General features: G+C 42.1%; 1 protein-coding gene across 11 annotated transcripts; it reads right to left on the bottom strand.

Moving 5' to 3' along the window:
- Positions 1–123: 123 nt before the first annotated feature.
- Positions 124–25425, bottom strand: LOC309705233 (NLR family CARD domain-containing protein 3-like). Of its 11 annotated transcripts, XM_082530907.1 has the most exons (10): positions 16426–16609; positions 14678–14714; positions 14537–14613; positions 14202–14329; positions 10759–10893; positions 8174–10022; positions 6042–6215; positions 5759–5932; positions 3138–3184; positions 124–1298 (listed from the first exon to the last, which is right to left on the bottom strand). In XM_082530907.1, exons 4-10 carry the CDS (start codon positions 14248–14250, stop codon positions 724–726), a joined length of 3003 nt encoding a protein of 1000 aa, XP_082387033.1. In that variant the 5' UTR covers positions 14251–14329; positions 14537–14613; positions 14678–14714; positions 16426–16609; the 3' UTR covers positions 124–723. The 11 variants fall into 11 exon arrangements, with proteins under 11 accessions (XP_082387033.1, XP_082387034.1, XP_082387035.1 ...); XM_082530908.1 differs by lacking the exons at positions 14678–14714; positions 16426–16609 and adding an exon at positions 25064–25083; XM_082530909.1 differs by lacking the exons at positions 14678–14714; positions 16426–16609 and adding an exon at positions 17990–18029.
- Between the last annotated feature and the right edge of the window lie 1857 nt (positions 25426–27282).

Below are 27282 nucleotides of genomic sequence, written 5' to 3'. Positions count from 1 at the left end.
ATATATATATATATATATATATATATATATATATATATATATATATATATATATATATATATATATATATATATATATATATATATATATATAACTACATTTAAAAAAAAAAACATACATGCATAGGTTGTGACCTGGTCTGAAAGTTTCCTGGGCGGAGCGTAGTCATGGCGACATGGTGGATGCTCCATGGATCCATACTTACTGAAGATTATGAAACACAACAGAAGCTGAAATACAGTTTTTACAGTCAATACACAAAAATATGAAGTCCATGACACCTGCTTGCATGCTTGTGTGTACTTCGCAGGAGAGGTAACAACACGTGATCAATGCTGTGAGGACTGCAGGATGATTATTTCTATGCGTGATGGACCTCTACGTTTTATTACCATACAAACAAACCCTTTTCCCCACATTCAGTCTTCAGTTTGTTTCCACAGATTTTAATGGATTTTGCTGTTTCCTGTGTTCTTAGGATGTTTCCTTGGCTTTATACAGCTGTGTTATAAGCCCTTGGTCAAGGATGGGCAAAGGGCTTATAACACAGCTGTATACTCTCTATTCCCAATATTGTGCATTACTCTGAGAAGAACTGGCAGTTTTTCCAACTCTTGTTAATCAGTAAAAAAACAAAAATGCATTACTATGATAAGGTGTTATTTGTTGTGTTTAAAGTGCACGAACTTGACTGATTCATACTCATCATTTACACTCATCCTCCTACAGCTTGCACAGAGACACTGAGGACTGGATGTTAAACATCAGGTTAAAGCCCAGCCTGGAGTCACAGCCAAAGCCTGCATACAAAGGCTCGGTGAAGGTGGTGTTGAAGGTGTGAAGGTGGATCAGACTGTCACAGGAGACTCTGTAGAAGGACACAATGCCGGCAGGATAGTCTACATACACTGCTATTCTCTTAGAGAAAGAAGATGAGGATGAGGATGAGGAAGGGAAGTACATCTCTTTGCCTTGGTTGTTGTGGCAGACAGCGTAGCGGTCAAGAAAGCAGCTCAGACTCCAAGACTGATCATTTCCTCCAAACCTGCTTCGAGGGCTGTTGCCTTTTCTTTTGATTCCTCTGTAACTCACACATATGTCCACTAGTCCCCTCCACTCCACCTCCCAGTAACAGCGACCGCTCAGTTCATTTTCACACAGAAGCTGGGGCCAACTGTCGAACCTGTCTGGATGATTCGGATATAACTGAAAGTCTGACGCTGTCACCGTCATGTTGTTGTGGGACAATCTGAGGGCTCGGCTTACTGTGTTTGGGTCTATCTGCAGCTCGCAGGCATCTGATGGAGACAAAGAACACAGCAAATCACATTAACTGGTTTCGTTTCTGTTAACAGTGTGCGGGCAAATATTCCAAGATCTTTAAAAAACATACAGTTGATCATGAACTGTTAATTCATGAACCTGAGTGGCACGGGATCCCACGGAGGTTGTACCGCACCGGGTAAAAATTCAAGTATTCAAGTGACAGCAAACGGTTTGTGAGGTTAGGAGAATGTTCCTCATTATGCTTGGACATCAGGTATTCCACCAGGTTCTGTACTGGGTCCAAAACTACTCATTAGGTATCGATATATCAAAATTAGTTTTATTTGCAGATGGCACAAATAAAAACCTAATGGAGCTGCTGGAGACGGTGGCTTCAGAAATGTGCATCAAAAAAACTGGTGTGCCAGGAACAAAGTACCGTTGAATCAAAACGTCATTGCAGTGTTATTAGGGAGTTCTCAAACACACCCACAAGTGCAGATTCATATGAATGGATCCTTTTCCTGTAACAGGTGTAGGCTGCTGGGGGATTCCCATGATGCACTGGGTGTTTCATCTTCACTCACTGGGGGTGTCCAGATTCACGGGCTGCATCCTCCTGAGGCCGCATTTGTGGGCCGATTGCGTCACAGCAACGTGACGAAGGCTGTCCAAATTGTTGGACTCTTCCGAATGCAGCCGACAAATGCGTCCTCCTTTTCCCCGAATTTGAAGGATGGGTCGGGTGTGTCCTTCGTGGCCCACCATATCCCAGAATCCATAGCGTGGCCCAGCCGATTCAAGTTTCCGACAATGGCGGCTGCTACTAAGTTTTAAAATTACTTTTATTATTCTTTCTGGGTCACAAAATAAACGTTTAACATATTTTCAGGCAGAAAGTAGCTGTGTAAACATCAAATATCTGTTCTGTTTATCAAGATGTCGCATATTTGCAAAAGTGCTCCGAGGTTTTCGGAGACGTCTGTGACCCACCAGCTCGATAGCTAGCCGGGATGGTCAATGGTCACTAGAGCCGCCGAGAATGGCAAACCCCCGGCACATCATTTTCAGATCACCGCGGTCTTTGGCTACTCAGGTTAAGCATGATATATGAGTCACTTAGATAACTTAAACATGTTATTGTTGGGCTTTTTTCAGTGTTTCTTTTGTTTGTGAGTAAATCGGTTTGGCTGAGATCAAAGTTATGGTTTCCACACAGCTGAACATCAAACAGAAAACTGATTAAACAGACGTGTGAGATGGTCGAGAGTTTCCTCCAGTGTCCTGTTATATTTTAGCTAGCAAGGAGCAGACGGCCGAGTTTATTAACTCCACCCAGACAGCGGTGACGCTAATCTGAAGGCTAGACCGTCACATTTCACAGCTGTTTACTTCCGGCCTACCCGACCTCCTGAGGACCCGGCCCACGTAGACCGCGAAGGCCGGGTCCTCAGGAGGATGGAGCCCATGAATCTGGACACGACCGCTATGTGTTAACAGACCTCTCTGCACTGAATCATATCTGTTATTAACCTCTGTCTCTCTTCCACAGCATGTCTTTATCCCGTCTTCCTTCTCTCACACCAACCAATCACAGCAGATGGCCCCGCCCCTCCCTGAGCCTGGTTCTGCCGGAGGTTTCTTCCTGTTAAAAGGGAGTTTTTCCTTCCCACTGTCGCCAAAGTGCTGCTCACAGGGCACTCTGTGATAGTTGGGTTTTCTCTGTTTTCTTTGTATTATTGTAGGGTTTTTTTTTAACATTACAGTATAAAGCACCTTGGGCATTTCCTGGTAGACAAATAAAATTGAATTCAATTGTTTTTTATATTTTTTCTGTGACATGTCAGAATAAGCTGAGTAAAATCACTTACACTTCTTTAAGCCCGGTTTCAGCCTCTGCTCTCCACCATGGTCCAATCTGCATAACAAAACAGCCATTTACGGATGCAGTTATGAACTGCTTCACACTTTAATCATTTGAAATGATTCAGGCTGGGAATCATAGAATAGCTCACAAAATAATGCTATCACAACATGCAATCGTGTAACTGAAAATGAAAATTTACCATCAAATGCAAAACGCATCATTATGCAGTGTAATGTTCCATGTTTGTCAGATTCATTGACTGCATTGTCTACTTGATGATAACATATCAGAACTCTTGGTTTCAATTTCAAGTTATTTATATATCACTCTTCACAGGATAGAAACCACAAAGTGCTTCACAGTGATATAAAAACAGATATACATAAAACAGCACCATCAAACGTTCATTATCTCATCACCGGGTTTTTAGTGCATGCTGGGTAACATGTGGGCAGGCTGCTGTTCTTGGGAACCTTTTTCCTCTTTCTTTCTCTCTAAAGACTGTCTCTGGGTTTCAAAGGGGAGAAGTAAACTCTCCACACCCACCACCAGACTGTTAAATGGAGAAACCTTTTGAATGCAAGCGCAATGACGCACACAGGTGTGCACACAGGTGTTCAGACACACTATCTTCCTTGGCTGCTGCCTCTAAGCATACCATGCGTGGTTGGTCTTGTGTGCTGGTCAGTAACATTCAATAGTTATTAGTTATTGTTACTTATACTTATCTAGATGTTGCTGTGGTCTCCCTGTTGTGTTGTTCTCTTCTTGCTTGTTTTCTTTTTTTCTTCCAGCTGATTTTTAGTCTTTTCTCTCTGCCCCTCTTCCTCTCGCCTTTTCTCGAACTTGCCTTGCATCTTTCCTTTTCCTATTATCCCCCATCATGTCTGTTCCGATTGTAATAACTAAATAACTAAACAACGAACTAAAAAAATAATAATATAATTAACCAATAATAATAAAGATCAATCACGTAGACCAGTATGGCGAAGCTGCAATGATCCACTTGGAAACATAAATCCGCTGGGCAATAATAATTCTGATTGCTGCCAAACGAGACAGGCACGAAGTACAAGTAATTTATTGTACCCAAGTACAATTTTCAGCTATCTGTTCTTTACTTGTTTGTTCATAAACCTGCTGCTAAACAAACTGGAGGTCAGAAGCAGGTCATGTGATCACAGCCTGTACAGTAAGAAAATCTACTCCAGCTCTATTTTCGCTGAACCTTGCAGCTGATTTTAGGTTCCTGCTGAATCCACTTTGACCCCTGACTGTGCACATTTTCCTGTCAATATATAAAATAAAGATTGTTTTTCCTTCTTTAAACTAAAGTCAGACTAAAGTTTGTATTCCCCTCAACTAATATTACTTTATCTTTATGTTAACACTACACAGGGTTCAGTGAGCTTTGCACAAGAAAACAGAAATGTCCTCTAAAGACACTACTCTTCATTTCTCAGTCTGAGTACATTTTTACTTTTACTAGATGAAAGTAAAAATCAGTGTTTCCAGTTCTCCAAGCACTAAGGAAAGGAGTTTCAATGCTACCTTACTTGCTTCCTTTAGCAGAGGATACGCTGGTCCATCCTTTGCAATGGGCCATCTGACCATTCATGAAAGAAACAATTTAAAAGAGTGGCGCAGCTCGTATGTATATTAACTGTAGTTGGATGTCCATGCCATAACTTGATGAAAATTTTTGAATTTTGTTAAACTCACAGCTGAACATCACACTGCTGGAATAAAAATTACTTTTCTTTGAGCTGTTGCTGCATGAAGAACAAAGTTCTCCAGATTATATTAACTGATAAACGTTTACGCTTCTGTGGGGTCAGTTTGCATTGTTAATGTCTTTTGCAGTATTGCAGCCTTTAAGATTATCACAGATTCATGTTTACTTCGGGTTGGCTGGGATAAACGTGGAATAGAGCAAATTTCACTGCAGTCACAGGAATCGTTCTACGGGATGACAGCAGCTAATTATAAGAAAACAAGACGCATTTAATTTTATTGGCTGCGGCAGATTTATTAAGCAGGGCAAATTATTGTGATGCCACAGGTGATCTACTAACTTTCTCCTGAATTTCTCCGCAATTTAATGGCTCATAAATCCACAAACCAGAACAGGGAGAGTGTTGGGCCCATTAATCAAAAGAATAACTCAGGTTGTACACATGTGTTTCTCTCAAAAACAGTGCAGCAATTTAGATAAATGAGAGGAAGCCGAAGGAGAGTCAGCACGCTTTTAAGCAAGTTCTTCTGGCAGAACTCTCCGGGCATGTGCAGAGGGTCCTGAGGACTGAGACTCAGGTGGAGCTCAGAGATTATTCAGAGGAGAGCTGCATTAGTGCAAACTCTGTGTCAAACAGCTGACCTGCATGATGTGCAGAAGAAGAAAAGACTGCAGTCCCGTTACTGTTATGGTACCACAATTGTAAATGCGCAGATTGCTGTTCGGACTTGGCCAGGACTTGCATATTGCAATATTAAATCTAACACAGTAACATGAATTCATTAATAGCAGCTTTGTCACTGACATTTGTTATACTAGGGACCTTTGGCATCCAACGTATGTAAAGATTACATCAGGACACGTCTGCTTCTCGTTCTTTCCGAGCATACCTGAGAGTGTCCAGTCTCCAGTTTGGATCATTCAGTCGAGCAGACAGCACATCTGCTGCCGTGTCACCTGGATGATTGTAGCTCAGGTCCAGCTCTCTCATATGTGAAGGGTTGGTGCTCAGAGCCGAGGCCAGAGAAGCACAGCCTTCCTCTGTGACCATGCAGCCTGACAGCCTGAAAATCATGAATAACATTTCATTTTTAAGCTGAAGAATTAAAAAAAATGTATTATCAAAAATCTGCAAAGAATACTATGTTTTGTTTTTTAATGATAATGACTAACTTGAGAATCTCAAGTACACAGTGTGGACTCCGCAGTCCAGTGGACAGTAATGTCACTCCTGAATCCTGAAGATCGTTGTTACTCATATCCAGCTCTCTCAAACTAGAGGACTGGCAGCTGAGAGCTGAAGACAAAGCTTCACAGCTTCTCCATGACAGCTTGCAGCCACTCAGCCTGATGACAAACAGACAAAACTTAAACACTTAAAACATGCAAAGAATTTCTGCTTTTGTGACCACAAGTCACACTGCTTCATTTTAAAATAGTCCGACTAGGAGTAGCTGCATATGCATTTTTAAGAAATGGATATCTGCACTGTTGATGGTTCAATACACAAATCCAGCCTCACTGGGTCACAAGCTCGCACACTCATAGTGTTACTCTGTTCCCAAATGGGAACGTTCAATCTGGAAGAACCTTCAATATAAAATCTGTGCCAAATCAAACATGTAGGTCTGACCCACATATCTCCAACCTTCCTTTATATCAAACATCCTTGAAAGAGTAGTTGTCAAACAGCTAACAGATCATCTGCAGAGGTTTATTTGAAGAGTTTCAGTCAGGTTTCAGAGCTCATCACAGCACAGAAACAGCTTTAGTGAAGGTTACAAATGATCTTCTTATGGCCTCTGACAGTGGACTCATCTCTGTGCTTGTCCTGCTAGACCTCAGTGCAGCGTTCGATACTGTCGACCATAATATCCTATTAGAGCGATTAGAACATGCTGTAGGTATTACAGGTACTGCACTGCAGTGGTTTGTATCATATCTATCTAATAGACTCCAGTTTGTGCATGTAAATGGAGAGTCCTCTTCACACACTGAGGTTAATTATGGAGTTCCACAGGGTTCAGTGCTAGGACCAATTCTGTTTACATTATACATGCTTCCCTTAGGCAGCATCATTAGAAGACATAGCATACATTTACACTGCTATGCAGATGACACCCAGCTCTATCTGTCCATGAAGCCAGATAACACACACCAATGAGTTAAACTGCAGGAATGTCTTAAAGACATAAAGACCTGGATGGCCGCTAACTTTCTGCTTCTTAATTCAGATCAAACTGAGGTTATTGTACTCGGCCCTGAAAATCTTAGAAATATGGTATCTAAGCAGATTCTTACTCTGGATGGCATTACCTTGGCCTCCAGTAACGCTGTGAGGAACCTTGGAGTCATTTTTGACCAGGACATGTCCTTCAATGCACATATTAAACACATATGTAAGACTGCTTTCTTCCATTTGTGCAACATCTCTAAAGTTAGAAATATCCTGTCTCAGAGTGACGCTGAAAAACTAGTTCATGCATTTATTACTTCCAGGCTGGACGACTGTAATTCATTATTATCAGGAAGTCCTAAAAACTCCCTGAAAAGCCTTCAGCTGATCCAAAATGCTGCAGCAAGAGTCCTGACAGGGACTAGAAAGAGAGCAGATTTCTCCTGTTTTGGCTTCCTGTTAAATCCAGAACTGAATTCAAAATCTTTAAAATGTTAAAGATTCCCATGATTCAGTGAGTGTTTCTTCTTGACTCACTATGTGTTAATAGACCTCTGGGGATCGTGGCTCAGAGTTGGGAGTTCGCCTTGTAATTGGAAGGTTGCCGGTTCGAGCCCCGGCTTGGACAGTCTCGTCGTTGTGTCCTTGGGCAAGACACTTCATCCGTTGCCTACTGGTGGTGGTCAGAGTGTCCGTCAGCCTCGCCTTTGTCAGTGCGCCCCAGGGTGGCTGTGCCATCACGTGAGGGTGGATGACTGGATGTGTAAAGCGCTATACAAATACAGGCCATTTACTCTCTGCACTGAATCGTACTTGTTATTAATCTCTGGCTCTCTTCCACAGCATGTGTTCATCATCTTACTTTATGTGAGCGAACACCCACTGTAGGTTTTCAGCAAGCTATAAAACTGACATATTCTGTATTTACAGCAGCGCAAAGATACCAAAAGCATGATGATAGAGAGGCAGAAACATATCTGTAGGCCTTTTTGTTATTGGACTAGTAAATAACATCATCTTGCTTGCTGTGACTTATAATGTCAACTCTGTAAGGCCTGTAAGCTGATTTGTTTGGGAGAAGTAACATTATATTTGGTTTCGTGGGTGACTCACTTATCCATGAACTTACAGAAGTTTTCTAGAGGTTCTGATCACTGGCAGCAGCCTCAGAAGAGCCTCCTCCGAAGCACAGTATTTCTGCAGGTCAAACACATCCAGATCTTTTTCTGAGGACAGTAAGATGAAGAGAAGTGTCGACCACTGAGTGGGAGACAGTTTATCTTTGCAGAGACTTCCTGAGCTCAGGTATCGTTGGATCTCCTCCACCAGAGAACGATCGTTCAGTTCATTCAGGCAGTGGAACAGGAGGATGCATTGTTCTGGACCAGGATTCTTCCTGATCCTCTTCTTCACATACAGGATTGCTTTTTGATTGTTATGTGAGCTACTTCTAGTTTGTGTCAGCAGGTCTTGTAGGAGAGTCTGATTGGTCTGCAGTGACAGACCGAGGAGAAAGCGAGCAAACAAATCCAGGTGACCGTTTGGGCTCTTTAACGCTGTCTTGACTGCATTTTTTTGGATATTCAGAGCCGTAGAAGAGTTTGATTTACTGAAACACGTGAACAGACTTTGCACGGTGAGTCGGGGGACAGGCATCACATTTCTGTTGTGGCTGAACAGTGATATGGTCACGTAAACTGCAGCTAGAAACTGATGAATGCTTTGGTGAGTAAAGCTGAAGATATTCTTCTGGGCCTGTTCCTTCCTTTGTCCACAAACCTGCTTGAAGATCTTTGTGAACAGTCCTGCGTACTTTGACGCTGCTCTGACATGAATGCCACTGCAGCGCAGCTCCTCCTCAGTAAAGATGGCGTTTCCTCTCAGCAGCTGGTGAAAAGCCAGTTCAGCCAATGACATAATGTACCGAATGCACTTTTCTGGGACATGCTTCTGCTTTGTATGGTTAATCTCAACCATCAGGAAGTGGATATACATCTTAGTCAGGGTGTTGGGCAGCTCTCGTCCCTCGCTGGTTTTCAGCACATCCTCCAGAACTGCAGCTGTGATCCAGCAGAAGACTGGGATGTGGCACATGATGTGTAGTCCTTGGGATGTGTTGATGTGGGCCACCATCCTGTTGGCCTGCTCCGCATCTTGGAATCTCTTTCTGAAGTAGTCCTCCTTCTGAGGGTCAGTGAACCCTCTGACCTCCGTCACTCTGTGAACGTACTGAGGGGGAATTCGATTGGCTGCTGCAGGTCGTGTGGTTATCCAGAGGCGAGCAGAGGGAAGCAGTTTGCCCCTGATGAGGTTGGTCAGAAGCACTTCTACTCCGGCTGACTTTGTCACGTCAGTAGACTTCTCTGTTTTTCCTGTGAAGTCGAGCTGAAGGCGGCTTTGATCCAGTCCATCAAACACAAACAGAAGTCTGAACTCACTTGTGTCTCTGGAGTTCTGTGAACTTGTGAAAATGTCATTTAAAGTCTCTTCTTTGATACCACTGGCTGAAAAATATGGGATACATGTATGGATGAGCTCTGCCAGGCTAAATGTTTCTCCTTGCCATAAACCCATCTGCTGACAGTCAAAGGGGAAGATCAGATGTAAGTCTTGATTGGTTCTTTTTTCAGCCCAGTCCAACAAAAACTTCTTAACAAGGGATGATTTGCCAATTCCTGCTATCCCGCTGGTCAGCACTGTCCTCACAGCCGTGCCCTCACTAGAAAACAGTTGGAAGAGGTCACTGGGTTTAACCGCCCTCTCTGACTCGAGGTCAGCCAGTCTGACCTCTTGTTGTGAGTCTGTGGTCCGTCTCTCTGTAATAAACAGCTCTGGGGTCACGTCATACAAACGTTCCTCATTCTGCTTCTCGAGGGCCTCCTGAGCACACCTGAAGATGTTCTGGAGCTCAGACTGCAGCGCGACTTGGTACGATGTTTCAGGTTGTGGAGGCGGAGCTGCTGGCATGCATCTCACATCTGTGGGGAGCAAAGACACACCCATGAAAAGTCTGCTGTGGGAAATACCAACACAACAACCTGTTTGTGCGCATGCAGCCTCCTACAGTTTACAGTCATCCTTTAAACTTTGTTAAGCGTAGCTTTTTACTTCTTTGTTTGCGTTATTTAGTTATATTTTGTAACTTTGTAATAAATAGTATTGTTTATTTAGCTCAGTTAGCTACTCTTCTTACTGTCTCAGAGCAACGGAGACCCCATGATTTCCTCTTGGGCTCATTAAAGAGTTCTGATTCAGATATTTCCCTGTAACAGCATCATCTCTGTGGTGAGATGGGAGTCTGAGCTGAAAGACACTCTAGAACGAGTCTCCTGAAGACGGGTTGGACTCTGTGAGAGCTGCAGGGCACAGCTTGCTGTCTGTATGCTGTCTCCCCCCTGATGGTTCAGAGGGTTGTTTCATATTGTAAAGATCTCACAGTACTATACTGTACCAACAGGGCACTTCTCCCTCAGACTGCAGTCTCTCTGGTTCCAGAGTCTTCAGCTTTCCAAACCTGAAGCTCCTCTTCTGGTTCCACAGCACATAGTTGGGGCTGGATCAGGTGACCCTGAATCCTCTCTTAGTTATGCTGCAATAGCTCTAGACTAAGTATGTAGGTGTGTGTGAGTGTATGAGATATTTTAATGTGGAGTTCAGTTTGCCTCAACTGCTTCAGAAGCCGTGTCAGCTGACTGACCTGCTTCCATGACTCACCTTCAGGTCCTAAGTCAGTGCTGGATAAACTTTCCACCTGATCCTTTGTTTCCATCTCCTTAAAATCTTTGAGCTCGCTGTCTCCCAGCTCCTCCAGCGCTTCCACCAACTCTGTTGGTGTTGCCATCCTTGGTCCTGTCAGGAATCAGGAGATGTCTGTTTGTCTTCACATGTAACACATCTGTACATTTGGATCAATGAGAATAAAATAAACCCATGCGTTAGACACAGCCCACTTCAGACAGCTTTTACTTTACGGCTTTACGGTTTTTAAACTAGACTGTTCAGTGTAATAATGAACAATCCTTCCAAACCACTCGTGTGTCTCACATGTGGTTTTAGTGTCAGTTTCACAGAAGAAATGAAAAGTTTCACCTCTGTCGACGTCTTCTTCAGACGCTTAGTAATCCAGACAGATCAATGCCACATTGCATCAAATCGTTTGCATTCATTTGTTGCCAGTTGAACATCAGTTTAATAAGTTCTTTGAAGCAGTCGCAAAATCTGAACTTTCATTACCTGCCTGTGTTTCTGGTTTATATCGAGGATATGATGAAATAGACTATTGCACCTGAGAAATAACCTGAGGCAGCTGCGTGGGAGTCATGATAATAACAGGAAAGGTTCTTCCTTCATTACCTCCTTTAGTAAGGATACACTGCTGCCCCAATGTTGTGACACAATTTGATATTTCATCATTTGTACAAAAATTTTTTTTTAACATAACAGACAAAGTGATGTTAATCATATAAATGTTCAATAACAATGTTACGCTGTGCGGCAGGCAGGACGTAGGACCCAAATGCAGGACTCGAGCACGCAAAGGTCTCTTAAAGCTGCAGCTTTATTTGCTGCGAACACTTGAATGCAGGATATAAGAAACAAAACATAATGACCGAGAGCTGGGAAACCAGGAACTCAAGAGAACAGAAACTAGAAAACAAAGAAACTAGAAAACTAGGAACTGACGAGAAAACAAACAGACCGACAGCATGGAGGGAACATCCAGCACAGAGGGAACAGCTGGAAACACAGCTGGGACTAATCAGAGCCGGTTAATGAGATGGTGGGAAAGCAAAACACTGAACACAGGAAACACAGAGGAAAGGAGGAGCACAAAACAGAAACCAGGAGACTAAAACTGATAAAGAACAACACAGAAGCACTGGGTAAGCAACCCAGGACCAGGACACAAACACTGTGTTTCATGCTGTGACCTGTTGTTGAGTCACTGAATGTGAACATCGCTGTAAGAAATGACAGTAACCTGTAAGGTCTCCAAACCCAAATGATCTTAAATCAAAGGGAGTCTAAGCTTCTTTACAATTCAGTCTGCATCAGTCAGTTGTTGGAATTAATTGAAATGTTGATTTGAACCACAGCCAGCATCCAGCCACAGGCAGCTCATTCACAAGGAGACAACATAGAGCACACACCGAAACCCAGACTAAGACACATGAAACAGGACACAGGGATGATTACGAGAAGTGACAGACACAGGGCAAAGATGTCATTACAATAACTACAATAAGTGCACCTGTTATAAGTATAATAAGTATTAAATACATACACAAGAGAAGACAGGCAAACCAGACAGACATGGTGGCGTGGCTGGGGAGATAGAGAGGATAACAAAACATGAACGCAGGACACAGGACTGAGCCCAGAAGCTGAGGACGTCCCACAGAGATGAGACTGGGAACACACTGCAAATGTAAGGGAACTAAGGCAGCGGTCCCCAAGCCCCGGGCCTCGGACTCGTACCGGTCCGTGAGTCGTTTGGTACGGGGCCGCGAGAGTTGAGGCTCAGCACTGCTGCTGAGCACTGCTGCGCTGTTTCCTGCTTATTACACAGAAACTGCCACATGTAACTGAGTGGTAATAACATTCACTGTGCGTTTACACATCCCTCTGCGTTTGGTTGGGGTTATTGTAGGATTTTACAATAAAACGTGAGCAGAGGTGACTGTTGTTGTGATTTAAAACTGAATTGTGTAGATTTTTAACACCACTCCTTTATATAATATGCACGAATCACCAATGTAAGACTGCACTGAGGCGACATAACATGTGAATTTGTAGTCCATGTTGTTGAATTTCAATCCTGTCACACAGTCTAACATCAGAACAGTCAGACTCTCTGGCACACCCTTCCTTCATCTCATGACATTTTCTACCAAAGTCAAAGAAAAGTGTTTAAGAGGAGGTATGATTATTTGGATCTCACATGTCAGTGCTGAGGTCTTCCAGGTGTTGCATTCTACTGAGAGCAACTTTATACCTACATAAGAACAAAAACATCTCTTGGCCTGCAGATAATGACACGCAGCTCTGTGTTAGACAGTGAGTGTTAGTCACTCTGTGTCCACAGCACTGCAGCAAAAAACCTGACAGGCACTGATACACGTGGAAACGACCAGGCAGGTATACTCATCATATATGATGTTGTAATTGATATTAGTTGTTGTGCTGCTGGTTTATTGTGTTCTTACCTCCGTGCACGTGTTACACAGTGTGCCTGATGTGCATTAATGTTTCTCTAATGTAAAGACGTCGTAATGTTTAAAAATGATTTATGTTTGCAGATGACAGTAATATATTTTATGTTGACAGACCATTAATCAGTAACCGCTTTGATAAATACTAAAATAGCTTTGTGTCTGCAGTAGACCTAAAAAGGCTGAACAGGTCTGGTCAGATTCAAAGCTATTTTTAAAACGCATGCAGTCATACTTCCTGAAAATAGTCGGAACGTCTCTGTCCATTTGATAAAAACTGTTACATTTTTTGTCAACGTTCGCTCCAATGTTACTCCAGTGTAATAATACATCTACACCTGTGGCGCACCCCAGGGATCCCTTTGAAGTCCCAAATTGTTGCTCATTCACATGAAATAACTCCGCGTCGCACAACAGCTTGCATGAGTGGTTTCCTGTACACTGTGGTTTTCACAGCGAGCCTGCACTGCAGCAGTTTACTGTGTGATTGAAGATTTTGTGAGAGAAAGAAAGAAAGAAAGACGTTCTTTTATCAGCTGACACTTTCATTACACTGAACGGCTTCATAAAAAAGAAAGAAAGAAACACGCAACTTCCAGGAAGCAGCAACAGTTTCCCTACTGACTGCAGATTTCACACCCATGTTGAATCCAAGGTCACTTCAGTTGGATTCAGGTTTAGAAACATCTGTAGCTCCAGTTTTATTGTTAAAAGAAATGTGAAAAAGACTTTACCTGTTTATTCGCTGGAAGTCTGGACTGATGCTCGCTGCTCTGTGAGGGGTACTTAGTTTCAGGAAGTTAACAGATGAAGTGGTTTGGTGTAACCACATCCTCTTACTGCAGCTTAAACTGCAGCCTGTGTCATCGTGGGAATTTTTATTATAGATAATAAAAATGAACATTAATAAATCTTTGACTGCACAGACAGCAGGTACCTACTAACCGAAGGGTTGGCGATTCGATCCCAGTCTGCTCCAGTCTGCATGCCACATATCCAAGATATGAACCCCATGTTGCTCTGTGACGCATCCATCGGCGTGTGAACGTGTGTGAATGTTGGATTGGAACCATCTAGAAACAGCATTGATGGAAGTGCGTGTGTGAATGGGTGAATGTACAAGTTGTGTAAAGTGCTTTGAGTGTTGAGAGTAGAAAAGCGTTATAGAAGAACCAGTCTGTTTACCACTTTGCACCAAAGTGCTGCATGGGATTTTGCCATTTTGTGTTTTTCACTGCAAATTAATTCAAACATATATCATAATATTAATGCACATCTACCTCTGACAACAGTTAACACGCAGCCAATGGGAAGCGCAGCTCAGGCTATGGAGGTTGTGCTGCTGACATCTTCACATCTGCAGAGAACAAAGATCAATCCATGGAGAGTCCACCTGAGGAGGGTGCTCAAGGTTTCCATACCTGCTAATCATTCTTTAGGCTCTCAAGACTGAAAGGCCTGAAATCAGACAGAACCACTTCTGAGTTTTAACCTTTATTTCTATACAGAAGCTCACTGTTTGATCTTTGATCAGTGTGAAACTGTGCTGCCACGATATATCAGCAGAGCCGAACAGCTGAAAGCAAACCGTGTCGTGTCAAAAAGAATAAAATAAAAAGGTCATCGGCCTTCATTAATCATCTTTAATGTTTCTTATTCTGACATTTGTTAAAGGTTGTGTGTCTTTAGCCTTCATGCAAAGTGTTTAGATCAGACTTTTTTGTAACTTTTTCAAGATCCACCTGTGCTTGGTTAAACCATACCCTTATTAATCATATATATATATACATATATATATATATATACATATATTAGGGGTGCAACGATACACAAAATTCACGGTTCGGTTCGGTTCGATACTTTGGTGTCACGGTTCGATATTTTTTCGATACAAAAAAAATGTTCATGCCTTTTTAATTTGTCATTTATTAAAATTATAAATATATATTTTAACTCAAAAGTACAGTTTTTAAATTTAACCCTAACCCTTGTGCGTGTTTTTTATTTTGACAGCGAATGCGCACCTGCGGACCACTTATGTGCAGCCCTGGTTATTTAGCTCGTCATATTGCAGCCACAGAAATTATTTTGTCCATGAAACCATAAAGCTGCACTTTCTTTTTGCCTTATAGTCTGATTTGTCATAACTTCTCCGTTTTGTGGTAAGCTTTTCTTTGGTTGTCACTTCTTCACCCTGACCTGTCTTATTTGGCTCAGCAGAACTAAAATATATATCTGTCTGTGAAGGTTCTCAGTCATCCAGGTCATCGTAGTCAAATATAAATCCTGCTGCTTTTACACACTCACTCACATAAGCTCAGCGATTCTCTGCGCGATCAACCTCTCACATGTTTAAGCTGCGGGAGATTTCACTTGTCATGTTTGCATAGTAAGCTAACGATTAATAAGACGATGTCAGAGGAATTGGTGCACAAATTATCATCACTCACAGATCAGTGCTGTCGCTCTCTATACACAGTTCGCACGATTGCAAAGTGAAAGCAAAAAAACAAGCGCAAATTCAAACGCGACTTCAATATGTCACATATTGACAGTGGCTCACCGATGCCAATGACATAATTACCCAGCTACATTTCTGAAAGAATGCAAAAGCATTGACATATATTTTTCCTACAATAGCCCGACGGGCAGGGAAGAGAAAGATTTTGGTAGCTCGACTGAAAAAATCGCTAGCCCCAGGACGTCGGGCTAGCGATATTGCGAGCCCTGTATCTGATTGAGGAATCACTCATCTTTGGAAAAGAGAGTTTATTACAGAGAAATGTCTCTTTCCAAAATAAAAGCTATACTACGCGCTTCTTCTGGGCTATATTCTCAGCAGCATATTAAACAGCTGTCTAAATGACTCGGCTAAAGTTAGTAGCATGCTTGTTGTTTTTGTCTTTGCACTAGGATGATGTCGGTGTAAATGTGCAGTCATATTCGTTGTGTTCCCACTAGTGCTTTCAGGTTAATCTCGTTGAAATGACCTTAACGCCACAACAGGCAAATCTCCGTTAACGAGCTACCGCCGATCGCTCCGTGCATGGGGCTAGACGGCCAACACGTTAACGAGCTAACTGCGCTAACACACTAGTTCCCACCCATGTAATTGAGCATTGCATGGCACATCCAACATACTGTTTTACTTTAGTCCATGACTGCTTACCTTCAGGGTCATACGTCACATGAAAACCAAAATAATTCCAAACGCCAGATCTGAATGAGGGTGGGGGAGGTCCATGTTGTAAGGAGAGCTTAACTTCTGTCTCGCTAGCTTGCCCTGCGCTCTTCCTTCTGACTATGCTGTCTGTGTTGAGCGCTCAGTGAATCTGTGTTCGACTACTCCGCCTAGGCTGCACTGTCGACCCTAGGCGGAGTAGATGCAGACAGCATCGTCAGAAGGAAAGTTGATAAAATAAATTACAAATGTTGTATTGTTCGATACATATGCGTACCGAACCGAGAGCACTGTATCGAACAGTTCAATATCGATACAAATATCGTTGCACCCCTAATATACATATATACATGGTTCGATATTTTTTCGATACAAAAAAAATGTTCATGCTTTTTTAATTTGTCATTTATGGAAAATTATAAATATATATTTTAACTCAAAAGTACAGTTTTTAAGTTGCTGAAATAACAAAGAAATAATAATAATAACAGGGAGGCTGTAGCTCAGGTGGCAGAGCAGGTCAGCCACTAATCAGAAGGTCGGTGGTTCGATCCCAGGCTGCCTCCGGGCTGCATGTCAAATATCCTTGGGCAAGATACTAACCCCATGTTTGCCTACTGGTGGTGGTCAGAGGGCCCGGTGGCGCCTGTGTCCGGCAGCCTCGCCTCTGTCAGTGCGCCCCAGGGCAGCTGTGGCTACAATGTAGCTGCCATCGCCAGTGTGTGAATGTGTGTGTGAATGGGTGGATGACTGAATGTAGTGTGAAGCGCTTTGGGGTCCTATGGACTAGAAAAGCGCTATACAAATGCAGGCCATTTACCATTTACCATTTAATAATAAATCTACCTGATGGAGAAATCCCTCATCTTTGGAAAACAGAGTTTATTACAGAGAAATGGCTCTTTCAAAATAAAAGCTATACTATACGCTTCTTCTGGGCTATATTCTCAGCAGCATATTAAACATATCAGGTCCCCATAAGGAGAATCATGTGCTAACGGCTGTCTAAATCAGCGGTCTCCAACCTTTTTTGCGCCACGGACCGGTTTATGCCCGACAATATTTTCAAAGACCGGCCTTTAAGGTGTCGCGGATAAATACAACAAGCTGAAAACTGATAAAAACCCTGAAAACCAAACATTTCACACCTGAGCCTCAACTCTCGCGGCCCGGTACCAAACGACTCACGGACCGGTACGAGTCCGAGGCCCGGGGGTTGGGGACCGCTGGTCTAAATGACTCGGGTAAAGTTTGTAGCATGCTTGCTTGTCTGCTTCCACTTGTCTTTGCACTAGGATGATGTCGGAGTAAATGTGCAGTCATATTCGTTGTGTTCCCACTAGTGCTGTCAGCGTTAATCTGAAATGACGTTAACGCCACAACAGGGCAAATCTCCGTTAACGAGCTACCGCGGATCGCCCCGTGCGTGGGGCTGGACGGCGTCAACACGTTAACGAGCTAACTGCGCTAACGCACTAGTTCCCACCCATGTAATTGAGCATTGCGTGGCACATCCAACATACTGTTTTACTTTAGTCCATGACTCGCTTACCTTCAGGGTCATACGTCACATGAAGACCAAAATAATTCCAAACGCCAGATCTGAATGAGGGTGGGGGAGGTTCAATTTGCCATGTTGCAACGAGCTTAGCTTCTGTCTTGCTAGCTTGCACTGCGCTCAGTGGATCTGCGCTGGACAGTGCAGCCTAGGCGGGCGGAGTAGTCGAGCGCAGATCCACTGAGCTCTCAACACAGACAGCATCGTCAGAAGGAAAGTTGATAAAACAAATTAAAAATTTTGTATTGTTCGATACATATGCGTACCGAACCGAAAGCACTGTATCGAACGGTTCAATATCGATACGAGTATCGTTGCACCCCTAATATATATATATATATATATATATATATATATATATATATGTATGTATGTATGTATGTATGTATGTATATACTGCCATCTGCTGCGGAAACAGCAGATGGCAGCAGAGATCAGTGTCAGAGGTTCAGCCCATGTCCAAGTAATACGTCCTCTATCACCTGCACCTCAGTATTATATTAAATATCGAAATGTAAGAAGCTAAATGTAGTTTGTGCAGTCGGCTTTAAAAGGCTGTAAACACCAAACCAGACTAATCATTCTGACAGATCTTCCATTTCTCAGGATCCTTCAAGTTACATCATTGCAGCAACTTGTGTTTACTGGAGAGAAGAGAAGATTTCCACATCTGAAACATTGGTGCCTGCTGAATCTCCTACAATCTCATCTGAATATGAGAATAAAGTTCTACAGAATGTTTCCAATGCTGATTATAAAATACAACTCTAAGCATTTTAACCAAAGTGTTATTACATTAAGTATAAATGATCATTTGACTTTTAAAAAACTGTGCATACCTCTGGAAACGGTCATTTTGAAGACACTGAGGTGAATTTGACAGTATTGTCAGTAACTGGAGTTTTTATTGGTTGCTTTTGTAGCAGAGAAGTGAACCATGTGAAACCAAACCCATCCGTCCCTAAAACATTCACCACCAATGTTCCCTCTAAGCTGCGCGCGTGCATGATTGCGCACTGCTGGCACGGCCTCTGCGAAAAAAAGTGTGGACTTTATACCAGTTTTTAAATTGTGTTGATCGGCCGCGTAAAACCAGAGTTATGATAAAAATATGCAATGTTTGTTTTTCTTCCTGAATACTGTCGTTGTTTATATTTACTGCGGGAAGAAACGGTAAAAACGGCGTTTTATAAGGAAAACGCTCGAAAGCCTGTGAGCAAAAACACCAAAAACACCCCCAGCCTTTCCTATTGGTGGAAAAATGTACCATGTGGACGAATCAAAAAATGATATGGCAACATGACATTTAGTTGTTTAGGACGGGGGAAGTTTTAGGAGTGACGGCGTGTTTGAGATGTGAGAGATCTGCGACGTTTAGCACAAATCTTGTGCAGTTAGTGTGTAGTTAGTGTGCAGTTAGTGTGTAGTTAGTGTGTAGTGAGTGTGTAGTCAGTGTGTAGTTAGTGTGTAGTTAGTGTGTAGTGAGTGTGTAGTCAGTGTGTAGTTAGTGTGTAGTTAGTGTGTAGTGAGTGTGTAGTCAGTGTGTAGTTAGTGTGTAGTTAGTGTGTAGTGAGTGTGTAGTTAGTGTGTAGTTAGTGTGTAGTTAGTGTGTAGTTAGTGTGTAGTGAGTGTGTAGTTAGTGTGTAGTTAGTGTGTAGTTAGTGTGTAGTGAGTGTGTAGTTAGTGTGTAGTTAGTGTGTAGTTAGTGTGTAGTTAGTGTGTAGTCAGTGTGTAGTTAGTGTGTAGTTAGTGTGTAGTGAGTGTGTAGTCAGTGTGTAGTTAGTGTGTAGTTAGTGTGTAGTGAGTGTGTAGTCAGTGTGTAGTTAGTGTGTAGTTAGTGTGTAGTGAGTGTGTAGTTAGTGTGTAGTGAGTGTGTAGTTAGTGTGTAGTTAGTGTGTAGTTAGTGTGTAGTGAGTGTGTAGTCAGTGTGTAGTGAGTGTGTAGTTAGTGTGTAGTGAGTGTGTAGTTAGTGTGTAGTTAGTGTGTAGTTAGTGTGTAGTGAGTGTGTAGTCAGTGTGTAGTTAGTGTGTAGTTAGTGTGTAGTGAGTGTGTAGTCAGTGTGTAGTTAGTGTGTAGTTAGTGTGTAGTGAGTGTGTAGTTAGTGTGTAGTGAGTGTGTAGTTAGTGTGTAGTGAGTGTGTAGTTAGTGTGTAGTTAGTGTGTAGTTAGTGTGTAGTGAGTGTGTAGTCAGTGTGTAGTTAGTGTGTAGTTAGTGTGTAGTGAGTGTGTAGTCAGTGTGTAGTTAGTGTGTAGTTAGTGTGTAGTGAGTGTGTAGTTAGTGTGTAGTGAGTGTGTAGTTAGTGTGTAGTGAGTGTGTAGTTAGTGTGTAGTTAGTGTGTAGTTAGTGTGTAGTGAGTGTGTAGTTAGTGTGTAGTTAGTGTGTAGTTAGTGTGTAGTTAGTGTGTAGTGAGTGTGTAGTGTAGTCAATAGTTTTGTTGTGTGTCAGAACAATGAGGCGCCTGCTGAGTGTTACAGGTGTTACAGCAGTGATACATCTGCTGCTGTCAGGCCTGCAGGTATCAGGCTGTTGTTCTCCTTCATCTCATAGTGGACAGAAATTATTTTTGGAGCGACACAAATAATTTGTGTGGCATCAGATTAGATGCAGAACAGCTGATTGTTCTGTAAATAGTTTGAAATGTTTGTTTAAAAAACGCCTTGGCTGCATTTTTAGGTAAACAGCTGCAAAAAACTTTGTTGTTTGCATAACTCAGTTACTTTTTTGAAGAAGTAACTATATCATTACCTGCCCAACATTGGTCATTATTTACTGTATTTTGCAGAGTTACAGACTCTCTAACAGACCACAGACTCAGAAGTCAGAGCTTTATATGAAAAAAAAAAAGAAAGTTGTGTTTTCAAAATTGGAGTTCAAGTTATTTTTACTTCCAATATTGTTAACATGCTGCACAGGTCATAAGCAAGACGTTTTACATTTTCATTGTAAGTGGGCTAAAGCAGTTAACTAAAAGTAGTCTAACATAAATGTAAATGCTGTAATTTGATTATTTTAATGAACCATGCATGGATTCGATGCTGGCGTGACCACAGTGCTCACGTCTGCTGTTGCTCACTGTGGTCCAAGTGTCCGCTCAGGGAGTTTGTGTGTTCACACATGAAAACATTAGAGGGAACATTGGTAAGGACATCCTGAGGCAGAAACATCCAAAGAAGAGCTCTGAACGTCCTTCAAGAAGCCTGGAGAAGAGATCCTCAGAGAGTCACAGAAGTTCCCACCTCCCACATGCAATCTTACCAATGTGCACTTTCTAAATACCAACGGTACTTTTTCTTTTACACCCAAAGCCAGTTTGTGCTGGGGCAACACAGGTTCTGCAGGTACACAGCCTGGATGCAGAGGGTGAGGTTCCCCTCGTGGTCCTGATCCACTCGCTGCACAGTCGATGTGTTAGACTTGATTTATCAACTTTGTCTGCAAACAGCAGAAGATTTGAAATCATCGATCATCTTTTTTATACTTTGATAAAAAGTTGTAGACACGCAAACTGCTTCATATTAAAACTTCACTGAAAGTCAATTTAAGTTTTCTTTAATTCCTGTGAAAACTTTCATTTTCTCAGATAAAACTAAAGCACCAGAAACACGTGCAGTAACTCCAACACTGTAATGAATGCGGTAAGCCTTACACCTTCCCTCCACGTCGTCCTTTCTCTTGCGTTTCTTTTGGAACCTTCTTGGTGTCTTTAAATTTTGCTGCTCGCTCCTGGATGAATCCTTTCTGATTCCAAAGATGCTGAGTTTGTTTATACTGCATTCAATGATCAGTTATTAGGACACTGATCGTGCTGCTGTGGTTGTTTCTGAGAAGCAGCTGCAATTATTCAGCATCATGAGCTGCTGTGTGAGTGCTTCGTGTCATAATAACCCAACAGTTATACAGACATTCACCGTTTTGTCCTTTTAAACACCGAGCCTTCCTGCTTCCACACACACCTGCAGGAGTGTGTGTGACGTCGTAGCGAGCAGTTCAGTGCTGCCTCGCTGGCTGCAGACGTTTCTCACTGACTGGGTTTCATTCATAAAACCAGAGGGAGTGAAGGAAGCTAACGTTCAAATTCAAACCAGAAATAACAAATCATTTTCCCACACTCACCCAGAGAGAGGGGCAGACACCAGGAAAGCATCGGCACTCCACAAGAAAAGTATTTGAATCAATGTTCATGATGCCCAAACCTGTAGATGCTGCTTTGTTCTATACACAGCCATCAGATCACTAATGTACCACAAATATGTGAGATTATGAGTGTGCTCTATTATTGGTGCTAGCAGCTGACAGTCTGGTCCTTGGTAAGGATCTTGGTTGGTTGCCCAGGTTCTCCACTGAAGGTCCTGCTGGGTCCACACTTGTTCCAGTTTACTTTTAAGGACCTCATCAGAATCAGGATCAGGGAGGAGCAGCCACCTCCGCGACACGGTGCAGGGTGACTCACAATTAAACTCACAGCAAAGGCAACAAAGATTTCACATCAAAAACTTTCTTTGGTCATAGAAACTGATTTCTGTTGTTTCAGTGCTGCTCTGTGTGCCGTGTCTCTGCAGTATGACTTCTGCTTTCTTTAGAGAGCCTCACAAGTCCAGCAGAAGTAAAACTGCTGACGTTGAGTTTTTCTGTGCTTGTATTCTGTGCTGCTACAAACTGCTTGTTTTAGCAGCACAGATTATTCCACCCACAGCAAGGTCAGTCTGGAGAGCTGAAGACGATGCTCACTGTGGATGGTGTTATGTTGGTGTCCAGGAACACTGAGAGGGGTCTTTTTTCACCTGGATATGTCCTTCAGTCAAGTACATTTGTTCATCTGCCTTCACACAGATATCACATCCCATTCTGAATCCATAGGATTTAACCGTCTGGGGAATGATTGGCCGTTTTCGACTACTTTTAATTTTACTCTATGTTTCACCTTTAAAAACTGTTTATCTTTGCCTTGTTTGTGTCATTCTTTTCAGCACAACCTCACCTGCCTGAATTTACAGGGTTTTTTTTTTATTTTGACATACTGTATTAACACAATACGGCCCTGGATAAGCGGAAGAAGGTGGATGGATGGATACAATGTTGTTCAGCAGCTTATTCAAATATATATTTAACTTGAAAACACAGTAAGTAGGACTTTAATTGGTGTAACTCACCCAGTACTGTAATAATGGATGGATTGGATTTATATAGCGCTTTTCAAGGCACCCAAAGCGCTTTACAATGCCACTATTCATTCACTCTCACATTCACACACTGGTGGAGGCAGCTACAGTTGTAGCCACAGCTGCCCTGGGGCAGACTGACAGAGGCGAGGCTGCCATATCGCGCCATCGGCCCCTTTGGCCAACACCAGTAGGCAAGTAGGGTAAAGTGTCTTGCCCAAGGACACAACGACCAGGACAGAGAGCCCAGGGATCGAACCGGCGACCTTCCAGTTACAGATGCGATTCCCAACCCCCTGAGCCACGGTCGCCCAATTACAAAGGTGTGTTTTATGAGCAAGGAGGCTTTTTGTAAAATGGTTTCAGTACTTTCTTTCATTACAGCTTAAAGCTTAAAGCTTAAAGCTTAAAGCATGCCATGAATGAATTTAATGATTTCTTTGTACATGTTGGCTTTAATTTAGCAATTAAATTCCAGAGTCAAGAAATAAAAACGATGTAAATAAACATCAGAAAGTGTCCTCCACGTTTACTGGTGCTGTGAGCCATAGAGAAATAATTAACATTGTTAAAACATTTAAAAATAAAAAGTCCACTGACTGTTTGGGCATTGACATGATATTAGTTAAAAATGCTATAGAATATATAGCGCAACCTTTTGCATTTTAGAAAAGTTATTTGTTAATAGACTTGATAAATATATTGAGAAGCATAATCTCCTATGTGATAACCAATATGGCTTTAGAGCGAAAAGGCCCACGTTGATGGCAGTGATGGGATATCTAGAAGGGATATCTACTGCAATAGATAACAAGGAATGTACTGTTGGTGTTTTTATTAGAGATGGCACGATACCACTTTTTTATGTCCGATACCGATACCGATATCATAAATTTGGATATCTGCCGATACCGATATGAATCCGATATAGTGTTTTTTAATCAACAAAACTGTTTTTTAAATATCTTGCTGCATTTTGCATAAGTTCATACTCAAGTTTAAAACAACAACTACACTAAAGCTATTCTGTTATACCTGTATGCAAAAAAAATATTTCATAGTTCAGCAATACTGATCAATCTAATAAACTCAAACCTACACCATCCTCACTATTCTGGTATTTTAAAGAGTACTTAGCGTAAATATTAAGCAACCTAACTAATAGGGTTCCAACTCCCAGCAACAACAAAAATAAATAAATAAAAAATAGGGAACCACCCCTCACGCTCCACCTCATGATGCTTAATCGACGTAATCAACCTTAATTTGATGCAGTGTGAAAAAAAATGCACAGAAATCAATTATTTTACAAGAAATATTAAATAGATTCAACATCTTTCTTCTACAGAACTGCAGACTGCACAGATGGTACCTTCCCAAAGGAAAAAGTACTATAGCTTACTAGGGTATATATATTAGACTTAATAGTCACTATATACAGTAATGGACTTCTATTCATTTTACATCAAATTAAAACTTTGGGTGTCAGATAATTATTTATTAAAAGCTCGACATTTTAAATGAGAATAAGAAAGAAAAGTATGTCTTTGTGCCCCCTTTTCCCTGTTCATGCCCTATCGGCCCCCCTGGCTAAACTTTGTTAGATCCGCCCCTGCACAGTTACCAGCGTCAGCTACGTAGAAAAAGATCCTCGAGTAGAAAGTAATAATAAATAAATTCTAACAACAGCTGATCAAGCTTAAACGTGCTGCTGTTGTTCAACCGCTGGTTTCCTCTTTCTGGTGCAAAGTGGGCCAAAAACAAACAAGAGAGATGGACTCGTGACAGAAAAGCCGATCAGCTGATCGTTAAGCAGTTTCATGATTGAAGTAGCAGCCGGAGAGCGAGAGGCAGTCGCTTGTTAAGCTTAACGCAGGAATGCTTTACAAACATTCAGAGATGGACTTACACACTTGCTTTACTTCTCTCGGGGATAACTTTGTCGGAGATGAAATGCCGGGTTGCTAGCGAAGCTCCAAATGCTATCCAGACCACCGACAGGTCCCGCATGCCACAGCCGCTCTATCACGTGATGCATACTGCTCCGACGTGCTAACGTTCTGAGGTGAGTTACGGCGTGTTGCAAGTTTTGTGAGGTGCTTTCGTGATATTTAATGGATCGGATTACATTTTTTATTTTTCTCCGATATCCGATCCAGTAATTTAGGTCAGTATCGGACCGATACCGATACGTAATATCGGATCGGTCCATCTCTAGTTTTTATAGACTGTAAAAAGGCGTTTGATACAATTGATCATGCTATATAGGAAGTTCAGGGTCTCTCCAGTGATCCTCAGGACTTTCTATGCAGGCGCTGTGGAGAGCATCCTCACACAGAACATCACATCCTGGTATGGGAACAGCTGTGTCAAGGATAAAAAAGCTCTTCAGAGAGTGATCCGTACGGCAAAACGCTGCCGCAGGACTGCTCTCCCGTCCCTACAGGACATTTACGTCAGGAGATGCTGGACTAGAGCACTCCGATTTTGAAGGACCCGTCCCATCCCAGCAACGAGCTGTTCCAGCTTCTGAGATCAGGCAGAAGGTTCCACACCATCCGAACAAGAACAGAGAGGCTCAAGAGGAGTTTTTATCCTCGGGCCATTCGTGTGTTGAATCAGCCCCCCCCCCCCCCCCCCATCATCGTTAAGCAGAGATGGGCAGTAGCGTTACTGTAATCCGATTACGCGTTACTGTAATCTGATTACTTTTTTCAAGTAACGAGTACAGTAAGGGATTACTATTGCAAAAACGGTCATTAGATTACCGTTACTTTCCCGTAGGAACGCTGCATTACTGCCTTACTAAAACAGTGATTTTTTGCGAGAATGTCTCACAACAGTGACGTAAGCGAGTGCGACGTTTGTGACAACAGCTGTGTGCAGATCAACAATGGATCATATATCGAGTGCAGAGAGAGTATGAGCGTGCAGCGTTTAAAGCGTGGAAGTACTGACCTTACTTTGAGTTTGATTCCATAAAAAGTGACAAAAACATTAGTGTCCGCTGTGCGTGGGAAGAAAATTTATTTTTGCAGCGAAAAAAACCCCTAAACTTCCAAACAAGCACCGAGTAGCTACGACGTAATGGGAAACTCACAGAGAAACTCGCGGATTCTTCCACTGACCGCGGCACACCTGCACCAGGGTAAACCTCCGCCTACCCCACTCCTGCTTTACAGGTGAAAATAGAGCAACAGGGCCGCTGAGTCTGTGACTTTATTTATTTTCTGCTGTGTTTTACTTGCATCTATTTGAAAGACTGAGTGTAAACACAAAAAATATTTTATTTTATGTGCTGGAATGTGCAGAAAATAGGTTTAAATGTTAAACTAATTTCTTCCAGTCAGAGAATGTTGCATATAATTACATTTTTGTTTGATGCATAAAGTTAAAAGATTAAAACTAATAAAACAAGTTTTAAAAAGAGACTTTTCCATCTGATTACATTTTGTATGATGGATTATGTAGAAAAAGTAGAATTGGGCTGAAAGATCTATCGCTTTATCACCTACTCAGGTTGTAAATCGTGTTTTTAAAAGTAACTAAGTGACTAAGTAACTAAGTAATTAATTACTTTTGAAAATAAGTAATCAGTAAAGTAAAGGGATTACTTTTTTGGGGAAGTAATCAGTAATTAGTTACTGATTACTTTTTTCTAGTAACTTGACCAACACTGTCGTTAAGTGACTGAGACAGGACTCGTTAGCACATTCTCATGTCCTGATCCTTCTGGCCTCGCTACAGCACAAGACACTTTAACACCCTCCTCATGCAGTGTACACAAGCTGTCACAATACGTCAAGATCAATAATGTAAAATCGAATCAGTTGAAGGTAGAGATGTGCAAAGCAGCCGGTATTTGTATCTGTATTTATATTTGTTGAGGGGTACCAATAATCAGAAAACATAAGTCAAACACAAAACACTGGGAAACACCCTGGACCATGGCATTCAGTCACATACTCAACCTCATGTTTCATTCAGTTTATGCAACTTTACTTTAATTAGATTTCATTGATACATTGTTGTCACTGAGGCAGTTAAACGAGGCCTTGGTGGCAGAGCCCCTGGGGTGGATGAGGTTTGCCCTGAGTTTCTGAAGGCTCTGGATGTTGAAGAGCTTTC

This window comes from Aulonocara stuartgranti (genome assembly GCF_965226115.1).
Source record: "Aulonocara stuartgranti genome assembly, chromosome: 4".
Taxonomy (NCBI): domain Eukaryota; kingdom Metazoa; phylum Chordata; class Actinopteri; order Cichliformes; family Cichlidae; genus Aulonocara; species Aulonocara stuartgranti.
The sequence above is the reverse complement of the archived record's forward strand: the minus strand, read 5'-3'. Positions and strand labels throughout refer to the sequence as shown.